This window comes from Xyrauchen texanus, chromosome 4 (assembly GCF_025860055.1).
Source record: "Xyrauchen texanus isolate HMW12.3.18 chromosome 4, RBS_HiC_50CHRs, whole genome shotgun sequence".
In the NCBI taxonomy this organism is placed as follows: Eukaryota; Metazoa; Chordata; class Actinopteri; order Cypriniformes; family Catostomidae; genus Xyrauchen; species Xyrauchen texanus.
The window spans coordinates 55,591,657-55,610,946 of NC_068279.1; the positions used below are offsets into that span (position 1 = coordinate 55,591,657).

The window sequence follows — 19,290 nt, forward strand, 5'->3', positions numbered from 1 at the left end:
TATGCCCAAAATATCTAGTATTACCATGGTATTTACATGGTATTTCAAGGTACTTTAAAGAATACCATTGTACTATCATGGTACATGTCCAAAAAACATGGTATTACCATGGTATTTATATAATCCAATGTACAGTACTTCAAGAAATACCATGGTGCAACCATGTCCAAAAACATGATAATGCTATGGCAGATGTTAAAAAAATACATGGTATTTACATATTCCAAGGTACTTCAAGAAATACCATGGTACATGTGTGAAAACATTGTACTGTCATGTTAGTATGTCCAAAAATTACATTTGTAGTATGTTACCTTTTGGTATTTTTATGTTTGTGATGGCTTTGAAATTAATTGTTCATTCAAGTTTCACAGCTCATGTTGTCATCCTAAACTCTATAAATGCACATTTGAACCTGTTTATCACCAACAATATCACAAAGATCAAGAGCGACACCGTAGAAAAAGGCGTAACTGACAAAAGTTTATAAAGTGTCTTGATTTTTGATACTTCCTCTTTCTTGTTTAATACTGCTGACAAAAGCTACTCACCAGAATATGTCAAGTTTTGTAAGTTGCTGTGCTGGTGTTACACCAGCTAGACCAGAATTAAATCAGCACTAACCAGGATAAATCAGCCTTGACCAGCCTTGGAATTCATACTGATCTAAATTGTTCATTACCATAGCTGGTATGCAGTGGGATAATGGCAACATTTCTTTTGTAAATAATAATCTCAGTGATGTACAAAACATTCTCAAGAACTCACGTACTGGTGAGAACAGCAGATTAAGGATGTGAACTTGCATCCCGTCCTGAGTGACGAAGTCTGTCGAGCAGCCTGTCGTCATTTCCTTTAGGACGATCCAATAATTGCCGTTTCCAGGTATATAACTCGGTTCACAGATTCCGCTGGAATCTATAGAAATTAAAATAAGGCAGAGAGAATTAATGAAATTAATTATATTCTTTATTTGTGGCTTTTTTTTATGGAACATCCTGACAGCAACTCCGCAAATAATCTCCACACATCCTTCTTTCATAAGACACAGAGATCAGAGGTCACTTCCTGAGCCAGTGAAACTAAACCCAGCCATGCTCAATGCTGCTGCTCAAACGTGGACATTTGTGCATTTTATCTATGATCTACACCCTTTATCAACCTTTCAGAAGGGTGCACAAAAAAACGACTCACCAGTTCTTTTATGTCAACGGTTCATCCAGTTGCCACCTCACAAATTGTTGCCACCAGAGCGTTCAGTTGATTTATGAGCTAATTAGAATGGTTGATTGCAAAGAAGATTTGGCAAAATTAGACCTCACTAGTTCTAGGATCATATTTCAGCTCATTTCGAGTCAGAGTGTAAGGCACGTCCAAGAGAGAGTCATGATTGAGTAACTTACAGTATAGAGCATTGTTGACTTGAGACTTGAATTTTTCCAAACGATTTAGTCTGATTTTGGTTCAACCAGTTCACTGAAGAAAAACGAATTGTTCAAAAGAACTATTTGTTCATGAACCGGACTAGAGCGCCCCCTTAGCTGACATTCAAGAACCGTTAACAGAACTGAACATCGGAGCAATCATTCAGTTCCAGAATTAAAAAAAGAACCAGTTCTGAATATATACCAGAAATTTTAGCTAAAGTCTGCTCATCATCGAAGTGTTGTTATCTTATACTTCACAATCAGCATTGCAGTGTTCCTAATATGTTTGCACACATTGTAAAGGGCAACTTCTGCATAAAACCAAGCAAAATACTACTTCACTACAACATGCTTTTTGCTGATTTACAGAGGACAGAGTCGGGGGGCATACAGGAAGCCATAACATCTGCAAGGACAACAGGAAATGCCATGTATAAATGTCAAGTTAATGGTGACGGCAGTCCTGGAACAGGCTTTGTCTTAACGAGACAAGTTGTTTTCAAGAATGTTAGCAAATATTGAATATTGCAACCAAATACAAAAGTTCTTTAAGAACTGAAGAATCTTGAAAAGTCTTTTAAAAACCCATATTGGTTGACTATTATTTTGAAAATTGGGTCTCCCCCTCTTTCTTAAATTTTTTTTACTGGCTAGGTTTACTGGAAAACAAGCCCAAAAATACTGATTAAGAAATACTGTTGTATTCTTTTCTTGCTATGTTCTCTTCATGACAGGTGACTTGTGTAACTTCATTACAATGTGTTAATCACTTGTACGCAATCAGTCCTGACATTAATCATAATGTGTAGTAACTTCATACTGGACTGGACAGAATGAAAGATCTCTCACAGGGGTCTGACATATCAGACAGACACACAGGAACTGAACTTGTGGCTGCGCTGACCCGGAAATTCCAAAGCTTTCACTAAGCGATTCTGTGGTAAATGAGCTATAAACGGCTCGGGAGGGCAGAGGCGTTATCTATTTTCATCAGAAGTGGCGATGGCTTTTTCCCATGCAAAGAAAGTTTTAAGGCTCAGATTGCTTTTGAGCGCAAGTCTGAAGTGGAGAGCCAAGGAAACGATTTAGGGGCCTATTTCTCCGTGTTAGGGCGCAGATACAAATACCCCCCCCCCTCACTCACACTTTACGGCGGCCCCTATGAGTGTGTGTGAGGGGCTTCATTTTCAATGTTCACACTCAGGCCTTCATCTGAGCCAACACACACTCATACACACAAGTGAAATTTGTCTCCACTCTCACCAACAGGGTGAATATGAGAGTGAGTCACAGAGAAATTGCTTAACACTACACATGCACACACACAGCAGTAGGGCACCAACAGATGCATTTCATTTCTATCTTTATGAGCAGGTCAGGCATTGCTCAAGCAGTTATTCAGTTGTACATTTTTGGAAAATGTATTCATAGAAATCAAAGTAACTTTTGCAACTGTCTTAAGGCTTAAAGTATCAGTGAAAGGCACACTATCCTAGTAATAGCTAAAAAAATATTAATTTCCTTAATCTAGAACAGTGCTGCTCAACAGATGGGTGGCAGGTATGTTATAATAGGCTCATAGATGGCAAGGACAAAACAATGCTACATGCAAATAACAAAATGCAACTAACGATAAAATCAATAATAGTTAGAAAATAACTGGGCTTGGATGGCTCAATGACTAAATACGCTAACTACCACCACTGGAGTTCACGAGTTCGACTCCTAAGCAACCAAATTGGCCCGGTTGCTAGGGAGGGTAGAGGTAACCTCCTCATGGTCGCTATAGCATGGTGAGTTGTGCGTGGATGCCACGGTGGATATTGCACTCAACAAACCATGTGATAAGATGCACGTGTTGACGGTCTCGGACGTGGAGGCAACTGAGATTCATCCTCTGCCATCCAGACTGAGTCACTACGCCACCACAAGGACATAGAGCACATTGGGAATTGGGCATATCAAATTGGGGAGAAAAAGAGATGAAAATAAAAACATATATAGTTAGAAAATAAAAATAGGCTATTTAAAAGAAGGAGGAAATGTATCCGACATCTTCTATTGTTGATGCCAATGTCTGTGTGTCCAATCAGATTGTTCACTTTTTTTAAACAAATTAATTTGTCAACTGGGAGAAGCTCGGGTTACAACTTTTTTGCCATATCAATACTCCTGAGTATTTTGAGTGCTTCAGGTGACGTTTCACCATCCGTCCCTGTTAAAATACAGGACAATAGGGGTTTTCTGCTAAAATACAGGGTGTCCCAGCTAATATAGGACAGTTGGCAACCCTAGTAGAAGCTAGACGGTTTGGTAGGCAGCAAGAGAGATATTGTAGGTTGTGGGACGTGATCCTCTAAATTGTAATATTAATAAATGTCAATGTTTAGACCAGAATATATTTGTTTATTTTTGTAAGATAAACAATTTTGGTACTGTGCTGGGTTGCCACTTGATGTCAAATGTGAAATCCTAAATCAAAATCCGTAGAGAACTGATGTAAACATTTGAAATCTCCGGCCCAAATACACAATGCTGGTAAATAATATTATCATCTGAAGATATTTCTGGGAATGCTTGATTTCATACTACCAACAAAAAAAAATTACAGATGTGAAATGTTATGTCCAAAACATTCTATACTCAAGAATGTGAACGCAAATGCGAGTCCTCTTCTGTGGTCAGTTTTCTCTCTCACATAAACTACTGTCATGGTGGACCAACAGTTTAAAGTGAATCTTTTAGATCAAGTTGGTTAAACTGTTGACAAGCAAATCTTGTGTGCGTACATAAAATAGGCTTCTGGCCTTATGAGATGATTATGGCTGAGCTTACAATATAGTTCAAGTTGAAACATTTTCTCACAAAATCACTTCCTTTTTTTAAAGGTCATATAAACAAAAGATGGAAAATTCCAAAGGGTGATTATATTGTAGCCAGCAATCTTGAAGTACTGAGTCATCCTTTAACTGAAACTCCAAGAACATTTCATATAAATGTAATGTGATCAAGAAACCTCCTTGAACTGCCAGCAAAGATCCACATCCTAGAAACAGTCACTTCCTGTTTTGAGTCTTGTCAGAGGTCAAAGGCGTCAGAGTCTTCCTTAACCTCCATGACTGCCTGCGGGAGTCAGTTTCCTTCACATGAATAACTCCCTTACCAGTACAAAACAGATCAAATATTTCCTGTCTCGAAAATAAAAAGGGCAAACAAGTGGAATGATTATCTGTGAAATTAAAATAATTTGGATGAAGCCACATTTTGTGTGATTGTGTATTGGATTGTTAGGGTTGTTTTAGGTTATGTCAGGTTAGGGTTGGTTTAGGTTAGGTTAGGTGTTCAATACTGAGGGCCCTAATAACTGATAAGAACCAGCACTGGCAGCATGTGTGGTTTTCCTGAAACAGAATTGGTGATTCAAAATTGCTGATTGGGGTTGTGAGTTTTGATTGGATAATGCTTGGAACCTCGGAGAGGGATCAGTGTCAGGTGCAGAGAAAGGGGCAAGTTTTAAAGTAAAAGGTTAGGGGCAGGGTTGGATCAGGGTTAGTGGGTCTGGATACTTAGGGTCTGTAGATAAAATTACATTTCAGCAGATTGTGTGGAAAAGACCAAAAAAATCACCTTCACATTTCTGCTACACAAATAGATTTCAGGAAGCCCGTATTTTGCCCTCTTGATTGGCTTCCGCAGTACATACAGTATTAGCAGAACATGAGGGGAAGCAACAGCTTGTCGTTATTTATTTTGGCAGGTGTCAGTTAACATAACTCATCGTGTGGAACATTTTATTTTTCTGAAAATAAACACGGGGCGAATTCCAATCACAAGTGAGCATTACTAACTACAAAAACGAAGGGCAGAGCCCTTGAAATTCGTACGCTGAAGTGAACATATGTATCCTTTGCTAATGACCTTGTGGAGCGGCCTTTCGTGAAGGGATTCAGTTGTTCACTTTTGTTTAGAACAGTCCTCCTGCGAAAGTGAAAAAATGCAGTTTGGAATCTTTCCACTCTGTAACAAGGTCTGGAGCAAATTTAACAGCATGTGTAACTAAGAAAATAAATTTTGCACCCACTGATCATTATCTTTACACGCATCCTGATCTAAACTGGACTCGGTATCAGCTAGCGTTCATAAAATGTAGGTAATGTCACAGAAACTATCAATAGAACTATTTATTTTCCTCATTCTTCTGAAACAGTCAGACAACTGGGGAAGCTGATGAAAGTGTTTTGCAGCGAGGACGGAAGAGAGCAGAGAAACGGTACACTGGGGAGGGGGAGGGACAGGGAGAAAAAGAAAGCTCGAGAGAGGGAGGTCACGGGCTACTCTGCACACCTATTGTCCCAGCGTTTCCTCGGCTGCAGACTGAGGCTGAACCATCCACCGGAAGACAAACAAACTCTTATCAGTGGCGCGCAGAGCCCCGTGCTGTCCCCTGTCCTCTAACCCCTGCGGCCGCCCCACCGCCGCCCCATCAGAAATCCCCCAAGATTCATCTCGTTATCATCAGAGTTATGCAGCATTTTGGAGTCACTGGAGGGATTTGCTGTGTCAGCGGTTCACATGCCAGCTCGTTGGGGAAAGAGTTTACCCAGACGGCTCGAGCAGGACATGCGGAGACGTCGTGTCATTGTGTAGGTTTGTTTAAACCTTTGGGAGCTGTCTGTCGACCATCCCATCATGTTGTAAATAAACAGAGCAACAAACTGAGTGTGGGGCATATTTTGAACATGCTGCCCTGTTCTTAACCCCCAACTGTATACACACATGTCTCTGACTGCCTTCCAACAACCTATACAGTTGCAGGTTTTTCTGAAAGCACTGCAGGCATGTGTAGGTATTTGCAAAATTTCTGACACCCTGAAACCTTTCATGGTGACTCAGATTCTGAAGATCTAACCCTAGACAAAATTTTATTATTCTAATTCCTCCAACAGCGGACCTTTTTGGATGTAGTGTGCTATATTCTAACATATTCTACGCAAGTACATGAACACAAATGCTTCTAGCTCCGCAAGCTCAAATTTATGTGTTGTTGTGTTCAAAAATGTATCGGACCACAATACATGATACAGCACAAGTACGCATTGAATTCTCACTGTTGCCGCAAGGGGTGCTATAGCAATTTGTGCGAATTGTCCTTCTTCTATGGAATCCTTTCATTTTCAAGCCTATCTTTCAAGCCAAATACTGTAATGGCAGTGTAAATGTTTGAAGTCAGTAAATCACAACATTCTCTTGGATAGACTTGAGAATAATGTTGGCACTTGTGGACAGGCATTAGCATGGTTTAGGTCCTATCTCTCTGACTGCTACCACATGTTCTGTGTAAATGAGGAACTATTAGATCAAATTAAAGTTAAGTATGGCATGCCACAGAGATCAGTTTTAGGGCTTCTGATTTTCTCCCAATATATGCTCCCCCTGGGAGACATTATCAGGAACCATGGAATTAGTTTTCACTGTTATGCAGACAATACACAACTTTATATTTCTTCGAAACCTGATGAAATTTCACAGTATTCCAAATTAACAGCGTATATAAATGATACCAAAGAGTGGATGGCTATACATTTCTTTCTACTCAATTCTGATAAAACAGAAGTTCTAATAATTGGAACAAAAACCTAAAAAACGTAATCTAATCTCTATGTACTGTAACACCAACTTCTACAGCAAAAGATTTAGGTGTTATATTTGATAGCAATCTAACATTTGAAAAACAAATTTCCAATACATTCTGCATTCTTACACCTCATGAAAATATTGTTGATATATTGTAAAATAATTCATGGGTTTATGACCTCAAGAATAGATTATTGTAATGCATTACTAGGTGGATGGCCTGCATGTTTATTAAATAAACTTCAGTTGGTTCAAAATGCAGAAGTGAGAGTGCTAGCTAGAACCAATATATATTATCTTATCAGCCCCATTTTATCGGCGTTACACTGTCTACCTGTTAAGTTTCGTATTTTTTAATTCTGTTAATTACTTACAATACTTTGAGTGGTCTAGCTCCAAAGTTCTCATTACAATCGCAAAACTCTGGCCTGTTAACAATACCGAGGATATCTAAATCCACCAAAGGAGGGAGATCATTTTCATATTTGGCTCCTAAACTATGGAATAGTCTTCCTAGCAGTGTTCGGAGCTCAGAAACACTGTCTCAGTTTAGGTCTAGTAAAGACTTATATATTCAGCCAGGTATATACCTAATTTATCCCTCAATTCATAGCTATACTGCTTTAGTTAGGTCTGCCAGAACCGAAAACATTTCTGTTATTCTTTATCCCTGCTTTAAATTTAATGGCATATACCTCAGGATTATAACCTGAAGTTACCAGAGCCTGCCATATCCATATCCGGTCCTACCTAATGTCCGATTCCCACTGTGTCGCTAAGTGATAATGACCAACTGCAGCATGTGCCAGCCAGACTTCACTTCAGTCTACTAAGACAGATTTCACAGAGGATGAATTGATGCAAACTTAAAGACATGGGAATCTTCATGAGGACTGCAATGCTCCTCATGAATGATACCTATATCAACTTGGTCAAAGGAAGAACAACACTCTCTTAAACTACATAGAAATTGAATTAACCACTAAAAAGCCTTCATTGGCCAAAATCAAAGGACAATGCATCTACGTGTATAACCTCATTTAATTTGGGATGATTTTAAAGATCACTACAACTTATAGTTCATATAGAGTAAAATCATAATGTTTAATCACTGACCCACAACACTTACTTAGTTTACTCATTTTAACCACTAATAGTTCTAAACATAAATAATTAATATTGGGATTATATTAATTAATTTTCTGTTATAGCATAATTTAATGTGCAGCTGCTTTGAAACATTGCCTGTTGTAAAAAGCACAATACAAATAAATTGCCTGTTGTGAAAAGCACAATACAAATAAATTTGACTTAAATATTTAATTACCAGAATAATAACACATCCAGTTAAATAGCACAAACTTTTTTAAGGTAACTCTTTTGCCCCCTTGAGTTTGGTTACCATCACAGTAATGCAAGAACAAACATTAAGCAGTTTCAGTCAGAACTTGCACTGGCAATGTGTTGGTCATGTGCTTGCATCTCCTTATGAGTACTTGAGGAAAGTCTGTTTCTGGCTTTACAGTTTTTTGTAATGGACATTCCCAAAAATTCTCATAGCATTGAAAGCTTTTGACTATAACTCTTCCTAGACCTTTCAAACTATGAATATGTTTCTATATTTCTATTAGTAATTGTCTAGTAACCACCCAGAACACCTTAGCAACTCTGTAGTAACTGCACAGAACCTCCTAGCAATACCCTAACAACAACCCGAGATAACGTAGCATCCATCTAATAACACCCCAGCAACTACATTTCAACAACTATCAAGGCCAACATCCATTCAAACTTGAATTCTTTATTCAAACTGCCCTAGAATTCAATCTACTGGGGCTTATATAACCTTCCAGCTTTAAATTAACCCTCAAACTGTTGAACTTTCAGGCAAGGCTTTGTCAAGCCACTTTTGATAAAACTTTCTTGTCATGTTAGTGATATTCTGAGGTTTCAGCACCATAGAAGTATAACAGCAGTGACTGTGGCTGAATTCAGACCAGTTCACCCCTGACACATCCTTTCTTCCACTGTTAAAAAATAGAAGCTGCATCAGCTCTCTCTAAATGCTATTTATATATTTGCATTTGCTTGCAATTTTCTTGCCATTTTCATTTTAAAAGCAGTTTTGCAAGTTCTTTCCAAGCTCTTTGTTTCAGCTTCTTGGCAAAATGGTTAATAACGTACAAAACCCAGATTTTGTATGAGGATACACATGCAAACCATCACAAACACCTTTTTATAACACTTATTCCAACATTTATAGAGGCTATAAACACAAAATGATATGCTAAAATCACGCAACACATGCAAACTATGGGCACATAAGCAAATAATGAGAATTTTCTCATGCAACTCACAGAAACCAATCTATCTTCTTTGGCTTTATTAGCCTGGCATATCGGAGAGGACATACTCATTTAGCAGAGACGGTTTGCCCGTTCCTCTAAACAGATGGAAGTGACCTTGTCCCAGCATGCAGGAGGAGTGTCTAATCACTCAAATCTGATGTTCACACTACATATGCTTCCCAAAGCATCAACAGATACTGCCCATATCTGCTTCCAGTGCTCCTAGAGAGGATGCTAATGATTCTGACCTAACTCAGATTCATGGATGGGAATATTGGTTGCGTCATTGTCAGTAGCACTACTACCAACTATCTTGGCAGTAAATACTAAGACAGCGGTGACTATGAAAAATGCTGAATATAATGTTTAGTGCATGCTTTGCTGCTTCATAAGGTGAAACTTCAACAAGTGCCGCGTGTTATTAACAAACTCTCGTTTTTGGGTTCAGTTCTCGGACAACAATGTTATGAATGTTTTATTATTAAATTTAGCTGATAGTCTCATTTTATGATCATTTAACAGAATATTTAGCCCAAAAAATAAAAACTCATGTGCATGTTCAGATTTGGCATGCAAGAGATGACACATATGATTCAATGAGAGTGAGTCTGAATGGCATTGGCTCTCCCAAATGGTTTGCTGGTGTTAGCTGGTCTAGTTGGTCTCTCATTACCAGGCTGGAACACCAGTTAAGACCAGCAAACCAGCATAGGCTGAGATCATTTTATTTTTATTTTTCCACCAGGATTCACATGCCATGTAACAAATTGTGACCAAATTTAAATAAGAAGAAATATGATTTCTGTCTCACATTAAGATTTGTGTGCTATAGCAGTGAGCAAGATTTTCAGCGAGTAATAAAATGATCCATACATCCTTTAATGTTTGGTACTGGCATACCAATACAAATAATGTCAATGCATGCAAATCACTAATAAAACAGAGATTATATCATATGGACTACTTTAATAATAGTTTTATGATGATTTCATTGTGCCTTTTGTATTTTTTGAGAGCTTTACATCCCAAGTGTAATAGTAAAAGAGCAAAGTTAACTAAGGCTACAACTAACGATTATTTTGATAATCGATTCATCTTTGAGTGTTTCTTTGATTAATCAGAGAAAAAGAAAAAGATTCCAAAAATTAAGATTAATCGAAGAAATAATCAAAGACTAATTTTACAGTATATCCTGTGTTTTATTAAATGTATTAAAAATATATATGAATTCTGTATATGCTGTGTATAGTGAATAAAAAAAATGATCAAAAAAGAGATGTCATTGATGGAGCTTCTCCGTGCATGGGGCAATTGATCCAAGATGGCGGCGCGGTAGCATGCAGGTAGCACTCTGGATCCAAAATGGTGCTATTTTTGTTACTTAGCCCGACTTTTACGGCACATGGACATTGGAGCAACCCGTGTTCGTGTTTACCATCGCTAGACACTGCACAAATATAAGACTCATACAACAACCAAGCTGCATGATGATCTGCAGGAGAAGCTACGCGACCTACGCGAGCCTCCAGTCCTCAGCATCGCCTGATGCCGGTGGCCAGGGGAGGACGTTGTAAGCAGTGTGCGAGGAAGCGGAAGCACGTCAAGAGGGCGGGGGTCCATGCTAGGCTAAAAACAAACCCTAGCTGGCCAGCTCTCTCGTCTATCATGCTCTCAAATGTTTGCTCCCTGGACAATAATCTGGACTACATCCGACTCCAGCAGACTACGCAGCGTGAGTTTAGAGACTGCTACGTCTTTGTTTTCACAGAGACGTGGCTCAGCGACAGAGTTCCGGATGCAGCCATTCAGCTAGACGGGCTTGCCTCGTTTCGTGCCGACAGAAATGCAGCTCTGTGCGGTAAGACTCTCAGTGGTGGCTTGTGTGTTTACATCAGCATGGAATGATGCAAGAACTCTATGCTATTCTCTAGCTACTGCTCATAGCTGGTGGAGCTTGTTACTATTAGATGCAGACCTTTTTATTTACCACGGGAATTCACCACTGTCATTATAACCGGAGTTTTCATTCCCCCCAGTGCTAATGCTAAGAAAGCATTTTGTGAACTGTATGGGGCTATTAGTGAACTGCAGAACGTTCACCCTGATGGACTGTTTATTGTTGCTGGAGATTTCAACCATGCAAATCTCAAGACAGTGCTCCTTAAATTCCATCAATATGTGGACTTTGCAATGAGATGGGCGAACACGCTTGATCTTGTTTACACAAACATCTCAGGCGCGTACCGGGCGGATCCCGCCCCCACCTCGGCTACTCAGACAACATCTCTGTTATGCTAATCCCAGCATACAGACCGCTCATCAGGCGCACAAAACTGCTTCAGAAGCAGGTGAAAACCTGGCCAGCAGGAGCCATCTCTGCTCTTCAGGACTGTTTTGAGTGTACTGACTGGCACATGTTCAGGGACGCCGCAACATATGGCGACTCTACCAACTTGGAGGAATACACAGCATCAGTGTTCATCTACATCAGCAAGTGCATTGATGATGTCACTTTCTCCAAGACCATCACCACACGCTCCAACCAGAAGCCGTGGGTGACTGTGGAGGCGTGCGGGCTGCTGAGAACCCAAGACTCTGCCTTCAGAGCAGGTGACAAGGCATCTCTAAGTACAGCGAGGGCCAAACTGTACAGGGCCATCAGAGAGGTAAAGCGTGCACATGCCAAGAGAATCTACAGTCACTTCCAGGACAGCGGCGACACGCAGTGCATCCAGGCCATCACCAACTACAGGACAACATCAGTTGCCTGTGACAAAGATGCCTCCCTTCCAGATCCGTTGAACGACTTCTATGCTCGGTTTTCAGACATAGAAAAACATGGTGGCAAGGAAGACCACCCTTCCTCCCAACGACCAGGTGCTCTATCTTACCACGGCTGATGTGAGGAAAACTCTACGTAGTGTCAACCTGAAAACCTGTCTCTGAATGTGGACAAAACAAAAGAGATGGTTGTTGACTTTAGGAGAGCACAGAGTGACCACTCTCCGCTGAACATCAACGGCTCCTCTGTGGAGATCGTCAAGAGCAAAAAGCAAAATTCCTTGGTGTTCACCTGGTGGAGAATCTCACCTGGTCCCTCAACACCAGCTCTATTACCAAGAAAGCCCAGCAGCATCTCTACTTTCTTCGAAGGCTGAGGAAAGCACATCTCCCACCCCCCATCCTCACTTCATTCTATAGAGGGACTATTGAGAGCATCCTGAGCAGCTGCATCACTGCCTGGTTTGGGACTTGCACAGTTTCGGACCTGCAGAGGATAGTGAGGACAGCTGAGAAGAGCATCGGGGTCTCTCTTCCCTCCATCAAAGACATTTACCCTAAACGCTGCATCCGAAAAGCTACCAGCATTGTGGACGACCCCACACACCCCTCACACAAACTCTTTACCCTCCTGCCATCTGGCAAGAGGTACCGAAGCATTCGGGCCCTCACGGCCAGACTGTGTAACAGCTTCTTCCCTCAAGCCATCAGACTCCTCAATACTCAGAGACTGGAAATACACACACACACACACACACACACACACACACACACACCTGTACATCATCCAACTTTTGCACATGTCCAGAGTTGCACTTTAATTCATTATCACTTAATTTATTATCTACCGGGCTGCTACCTCAATAACTGAACATAGAACACTATTTCATAGTATGTTATGTTTACATTTGGCATTTTAGAAAGTGTCATCTTTTTGCACTACTCAATTACAAATGTGTGTTGGTCGGTGCTGCACTGTCTCTTACTGTGCCTATTGTCCTGTTACTTTTAGTACTTTATTGTACTGTCCAGTACTTTTTGCACACGTTTGCACGTGCACTTTATGTAGAAATGTTATTTAGTCTGTGTAGTCTCATGTGGTTCTGTGTTTGTCCTTTGTTGATTTATGTAGCACCATGGTCCTGGAGGAACGTTGTCTCGTTTCGCTGTGTACTGTACTAACTGTATATGGTTGAATGACAATAAAAACCACATGACTTGACTTATCCAACTAATCACTGAAATGTGTTGTTGATTTTCATTATCGATCATTATCCTTTTGTCTTCCACGGAAGAAAGAATAACTTGAACTCTTGAATGAACTCTTAACCTTATTCACAGTAGCGCCATATTTGATTTTTGACATGAATGAAAACCAGGCTGTGAGGGATACGTACAGTCTCTTCAGTGGCATGTACTGTATAAAGATGCAGACTTAAAGCTTCTAGAACACATCAAATGTTCATAACTCATGTTTTCTGGAGGGTTTTTTGTCTACTGAAATTTCTTGGAAATATTTTTTTTTTCAATCTTTCATCTGCAGAACGATGCAAAACACTTTAAACAACAGTACAACCCATTGAAGAGACAGTAAGTCTATCGCTCACAGCCCTGTTGTCATTCCCATTAGAAATTAAAGATACCACTATAAGTTTTTGTCCCAGTTGAACTGTTAGATCAGTACAGATAGACTATGATATGATGCTCAAAACAGGAGGTCTTATCAGTGACGGCGGCCATTAGCAGCACAGCGGCTGTGTGTTTCAGCGAGTTATAGTTTATCTCTGCCTGACGCTAATGAGCCATTCATGAGTCACGCCACAACCGGTCAGCATGAAAGACCTCAGCAGACGCTTCAGAGACAGGACACGTCCAGAGGGAGTCGAGACAGAAAGAGACAGTAACACTGGGAGGGGTACGACAGATTCTGTCTTCTAATCCAGAGTTTATTTGTAGCACTTAAAATGTTACAATAGTGATAAGAGAGAATGAGTTTCAGTTTGTTAAAAGAGACTTATGGGAAAAATGTACCAAAAATGTAAATTCTGTTATCATTTACACACCCTTTCATTTATATACATTATATATATATACATATGTATATATACTGCTCTGGAAAAAAATTAAGAGACCACTGCTTATCAGTTTCTCTGGATTTAGGTATGGTTTGAGAAGAATGAAAATTTTTGTTTGATGGAATAACCCTGATTTTCAATCACAGCTTTCATGCGTCTTGGCATGATCTCTACCAGTCTTTCTTACTGATGTTGGGAGACTTTATGCCACTCCTGGTGCAAAAATTCAAGCAGTTCGGCTTTGTTTGATGACTTGTGACCATCCATCTTCCTCTTGATCACATTGAGAGGTTTTCAATGGGGTTCAGGTCTGGAGATTGGACCGGCCATGACAGGGTCTTGATCCAGTGGTCCTCCATCCACACCTTGATTGACCAGGCTGTGTGGCATGGAGTATTGTCCTGCTGGAGAAACCAATCCTGCGAGTCAGGGAACACTGTCAGAACAGAAGGAAGCAAGTTTTCTCCCAGGATAACCTTGTATGTGGCTTGATTGATGCGTCCTTCACAAAGATAAATCTGCCCGATTCCACCCTTGCTGAAGCACCCCCAGATTAGTACCGGTTTAAGTCTTTGTTCACTGATAATCTTCCCCTCAGCTGTATCTCTCACATTTCTTACACTTTCTCCATCAAGATTTGTCATATGACACGTGAGAACCCATTCCACTCAGCATCACTGACATTATTTGAATATACACCGATCAGTCACAACAATAAAACCACCTGCCTAATATTATGTAGGTCCCCCTCATGCCGCCAAAACAGCGTCAACCTGCATCCCAGAACAGCATTCAGAGATGATATTCTTCTCAGCACAATTGTACAGAGTGGTTATCTGAGTTACCGTAGACTTTATCAGTTCAAACCAGTCTGACCATTCTCTGTTGACCTCTGTCATCAACAAGACATTTCCGTCCACAGAACTGACACTCACTGGATGTGTTTTGTTTTTGGCACCATTCGGAGTAAATTCTAGAGACTGTTGTGTGTGAAAATCCCAGAAATACTCAAACCAGCCCGTCTGCCACCAACAATCACCCATGCAGTTATCTAATCAGCCAATCGTGAGACAGCAGTGCATAAAATCTTGCAGATACGGATCAGGAGCCATGTTCACTTCATCCATCAGAATGTGGAAAAATGTGATCTCAGTGATTTGGGCCGTGGCATGATTGTTGTGCCAGATGGGCTGGTTTGAGTATTTCTGGGATTTTCATACACAACAGTCTCTAGAATTTAATCAGAATGGTCAAACTGGTTAGAACTGATGAAGTCTATGGTAACTCAGATAACCTATAATTCTATTCTGAGATGCTGGTTGATGCTGTTTTGGCGGCATGAGGGGGAACTACACAATATTAGGCAGGTGGTTTTAATGTTGTGGCTGATTGGTGTGTGTATATATATATATAATTTTACCATCAACATGACAAGAACATATGTGAGTCAAGACAATACAGGAATTTAATGTAATCTCACTATAGGTTTATTTTTGCTGCATTGTGACGAATCATAAATTAGCACATTTTAATTTTTTGATTAATATAAGTATGAATAAGTGTATTTATTAAGCACATATATCATGTAAATTAGAATGGCTCACTATTCATATTGTTAATACTGCATAACAATTATTTGTAATGCGCTTGTAAATGATGTATTAGTCATTAATGAACCCTTTATAATCTCTTAACAAAGGGAACATTAATGTAGAGTGTTACCAAAAAAGGATCATACAAAACGAGAAATGTTAAAAACATACACTTCTTTTCCATACAAAGATGTAGTGACCGCATCTGCCAAAAACAATATTAATCTGCACCAAAACTGTACATTACATATATTCTGTGAGTCATATTACAATATTCCAGCAAATATTGACTGAAACTTCACTCACGCAAAGCCATTGTATGATTTCAGAATACTTGGAATATGGCGCACAAGTTAAGTCCTTTTATCATTTTATTTTTTTTTTGGTCCTTTTTGGAGCGTGACAGCTGTAGTCACTATGAATTAGCATTGTCTGGAAAGGAGCTTCTTCAGTAATTCTCCTTTTATGTGCCACAGAAGAAAAACAGCATACGGTTTGGAACGAGTGGAGTAAATAGTAACATCATTTTCATTTTGAAAAGATTGTGCTGTTGCGTCTCTCAGTGTATATATAAGACCACAGCAGATCTATACAACTAATTCAGCTCTCATGAGACAAGAGTGTATAACACTTTATATAATTTGAATAACACTACACAAAACCCTTTAATAAACTACACAGAGTGAGAAATGTGTGGGTATCACAGATTCTTTGCTGTGTTGTCTGCGTTTAACAAGATCTTGTCCACACAAATTGAAACACCAATTTACCACCTCTCACCTTTGCACACATAAAAAGTGCTAATTGAACACCCATAAAGACTGTATTACAACTTACAATATCTGGTAAACGAACTGCAAAGTTAAGCTTTCTTATCATGTGAATCTAACAGAAATAGGACTAAATGAGCACATCTAACAGCAGCAAGAATGAGGGAAAAAAAGAATGGAGTCAGAAGAAGAAAAAAACAGATTGTTAATTGTGAGATAGAAATCGGTCTCCATGCGGTCGCGTCACCGGGTCTCAATGCCACCCAGACTGGCGGGACAGCCGGCGGCCCTGCAGCACACGGAAGTGCCTCATTTAAACGCTACATGCCATATTTAACATGGGGATTTTTTTCCTCTTACGATCCTTGAGTTTTATTTCACTGAGGAATCGTCTGTCTCTCTCTCTGTCTCTCTCATAAAGTCTTTGCTCATGTAATGATGGTGTCTCTGCTGTGATATCTACAAGCTCTTCGTGCCCTCTTCCTGAGGATGCTAATCACCTCTGTCTACCACTCTAAACACAGACAGACAGTCTAAAATAAATGTTATTAGGGTATCTGACATGACATTACACGCCGTTTCAGGAGTGTCCTGCAGTGTGACTGTGCTATAATTCATCTAAAAGTACTTTTAACAACTTGTATCATTATTTACCTCCAAAACCATTCCAAACCCTGAAAGGTACAAAAAAAAATTATCAGAATTTTATCTGTTGTACACAAAAGTTATTTTCATGTTAAAATCATGGTTAGGGAATGGGTAAGGCGTTAAACTTAGGAACAATCATTATAACATTGTTTGTCTGTTTGTTTAATTTTCTCAATGGGAGTAAAAGTTGTATGTCCTTGTACGGTCCAAATTTGGAATATGAAAACATCAGGGTTTGGGACGAGACGAGGGAAGTTTACGATTGGTTGGTCTAAAATTCCAAATGCAAATTCATACAACACGTTACGATTTCAACATCTCGACTTGTCATGAGTCTGGGGTTTTTTTTATATTAAGTAGCAAAATTCAAAATGCAGTTTTTCTTTTGGAGGGAGGCTATATAATATTATGTCAAATTACTATACTACATAATATTCCTTGTTCAAAAAATTCAATAAATATTCATTATACTATATTCATTATTCTTCTATATGAAAATGTTTGTTTTTACCAGTATTGCTAGGCAAAAACAAATACAGAATACCAAATAAATCTCAAATAAATGTGTTAAGCACACTGAACGTTTTGAATGAAGTTATACATGAGGTCATATTAATTAAGGGACTAAACATGGATTTTTGTTGCATGTAAATTAATTTAAAAACAGGAAAGCAGGTTTTATTTTCATATTTATTCATTCATTTCTAATATATGCTGTATATATATGGTGTGTGTGGTTTTTTTTAATCTTTTTTTTTGTGTGTGTGTTATCTACTTATTAAGAGTTTGAGAAACTTTTTTTGTCATTTTCATCATGTAGATCATTTTAAGAATGCAGTCAAAATCAATCAGATTATTGCACAGATATCAGATTCAATGCTGTCATTCTCTCAAAAGCATCATGTCATTCCACTTGTGTAACACTTCAATTACAAATGCAGTAATTCAGCTAGTCTGATTATTCTCCAGATCATCTCCTATGTTCATTCTCAGGCATCAATTCATCAGTGACACCTGCAACATTTGGAATTCAGCTTTAAGGACACCAGCAGCACACTCGGCCCAATCCAAACACTCGACTCATTTCATCTGTCCTTCTGTTAAAAGCTTTATATTAATGCTGAATATATAGCCAGCCACTAAAAGACAACACCATTCATAACATATATATGAATATAATTCCTGATATAGAAAAACCTGAATGGGCTCCTAATACATTATTCAGAATGCATATGTACATTTGCACTTCACTGCGGAAACAGAAAAGAATAAATGTGTTTCACAAATGACATTATATTTCTGTGCCAGTACCACGTGTCCATGCGTTGGCATGCATCAGAAAATCATATGCATGTCCTCTGAATGAGTTCTTACCTGCAGCTGCAGCTCCAAGGCACATCAGTAAAGCCAACAGTGTCCTGATGATCTTCATGTTTGGTAACAATGTCTCTAATGATGGATTCAGCTCAACAAAGTATTAGTTAATAGTGATTGATGTTTCATGGGAGTGACCAGAATATTCCACGTAACACTTCCTGTGAGAGAAATCAGCATCAGATTCATGACAGTACAAATAGATCATTCTGTTATCTCTGTAAAACTATATAATGTTACAGTACATCTAAACATGTATACAATAAATATACTAAATGATAGATAGATAGATAGATAGATAGATAGATAGATAGATAGATAGATAGATAGATAGATAGATAGATAGATAGATAGATAGATAGATAGATGGTGAATTCAAAACATGTGGTTACATTAGTTAATGTATCATGAACAAACAATGAACACTATATTTTTACAGCATTTATTAATCTTTGTTAATGTTAGATAATAAAAATTGTTGATTGTTAATTCATGTTAGTACAAAGTGCATTGACTAATGTTAACTAATACAACTAGCTAATTAACATTATAGGCCTACATTATTTATAAAGTTGAATAAGTATTGTGCATTGTTAGTTTATGTTTACTAATCTTGTTAAGTAATGGAAACAAATATTGCA

The 19,290-nt window shown here is 38.9% G+C and overlaps 1 protein-coding gene across 3 annotated transcripts in view; it reads right to left on the reverse strand.

The window, feature by feature from the left end:
- Positions 1-19,290, reverse strand: part of LOC127639598 (endoglin-like) — a 68,627-nt gene that overhangs the window by 48,842 nt on the left and 495 nt on the right. For all 3 annotated transcript variants that reach the window (XM_052121710.1, XM_052121717.1, XM_052121722.1), the window contains exons 2-3: positions 18,650-18,810; positions 773-918 (exon numbers count right to left, since the gene is read on the reverse strand). In XM_052121710.1, the coding sequence (XP_051977670.1) occupies positions 773-918; positions 18,650-18,707 (204 nt within the window). In that variant the 5' untranslated portion in view covers positions 18,708-18,810. The remainder of the gene's footprint in view (positions 1-772; positions 919-18,649; positions 18,811-19,290) is intronic.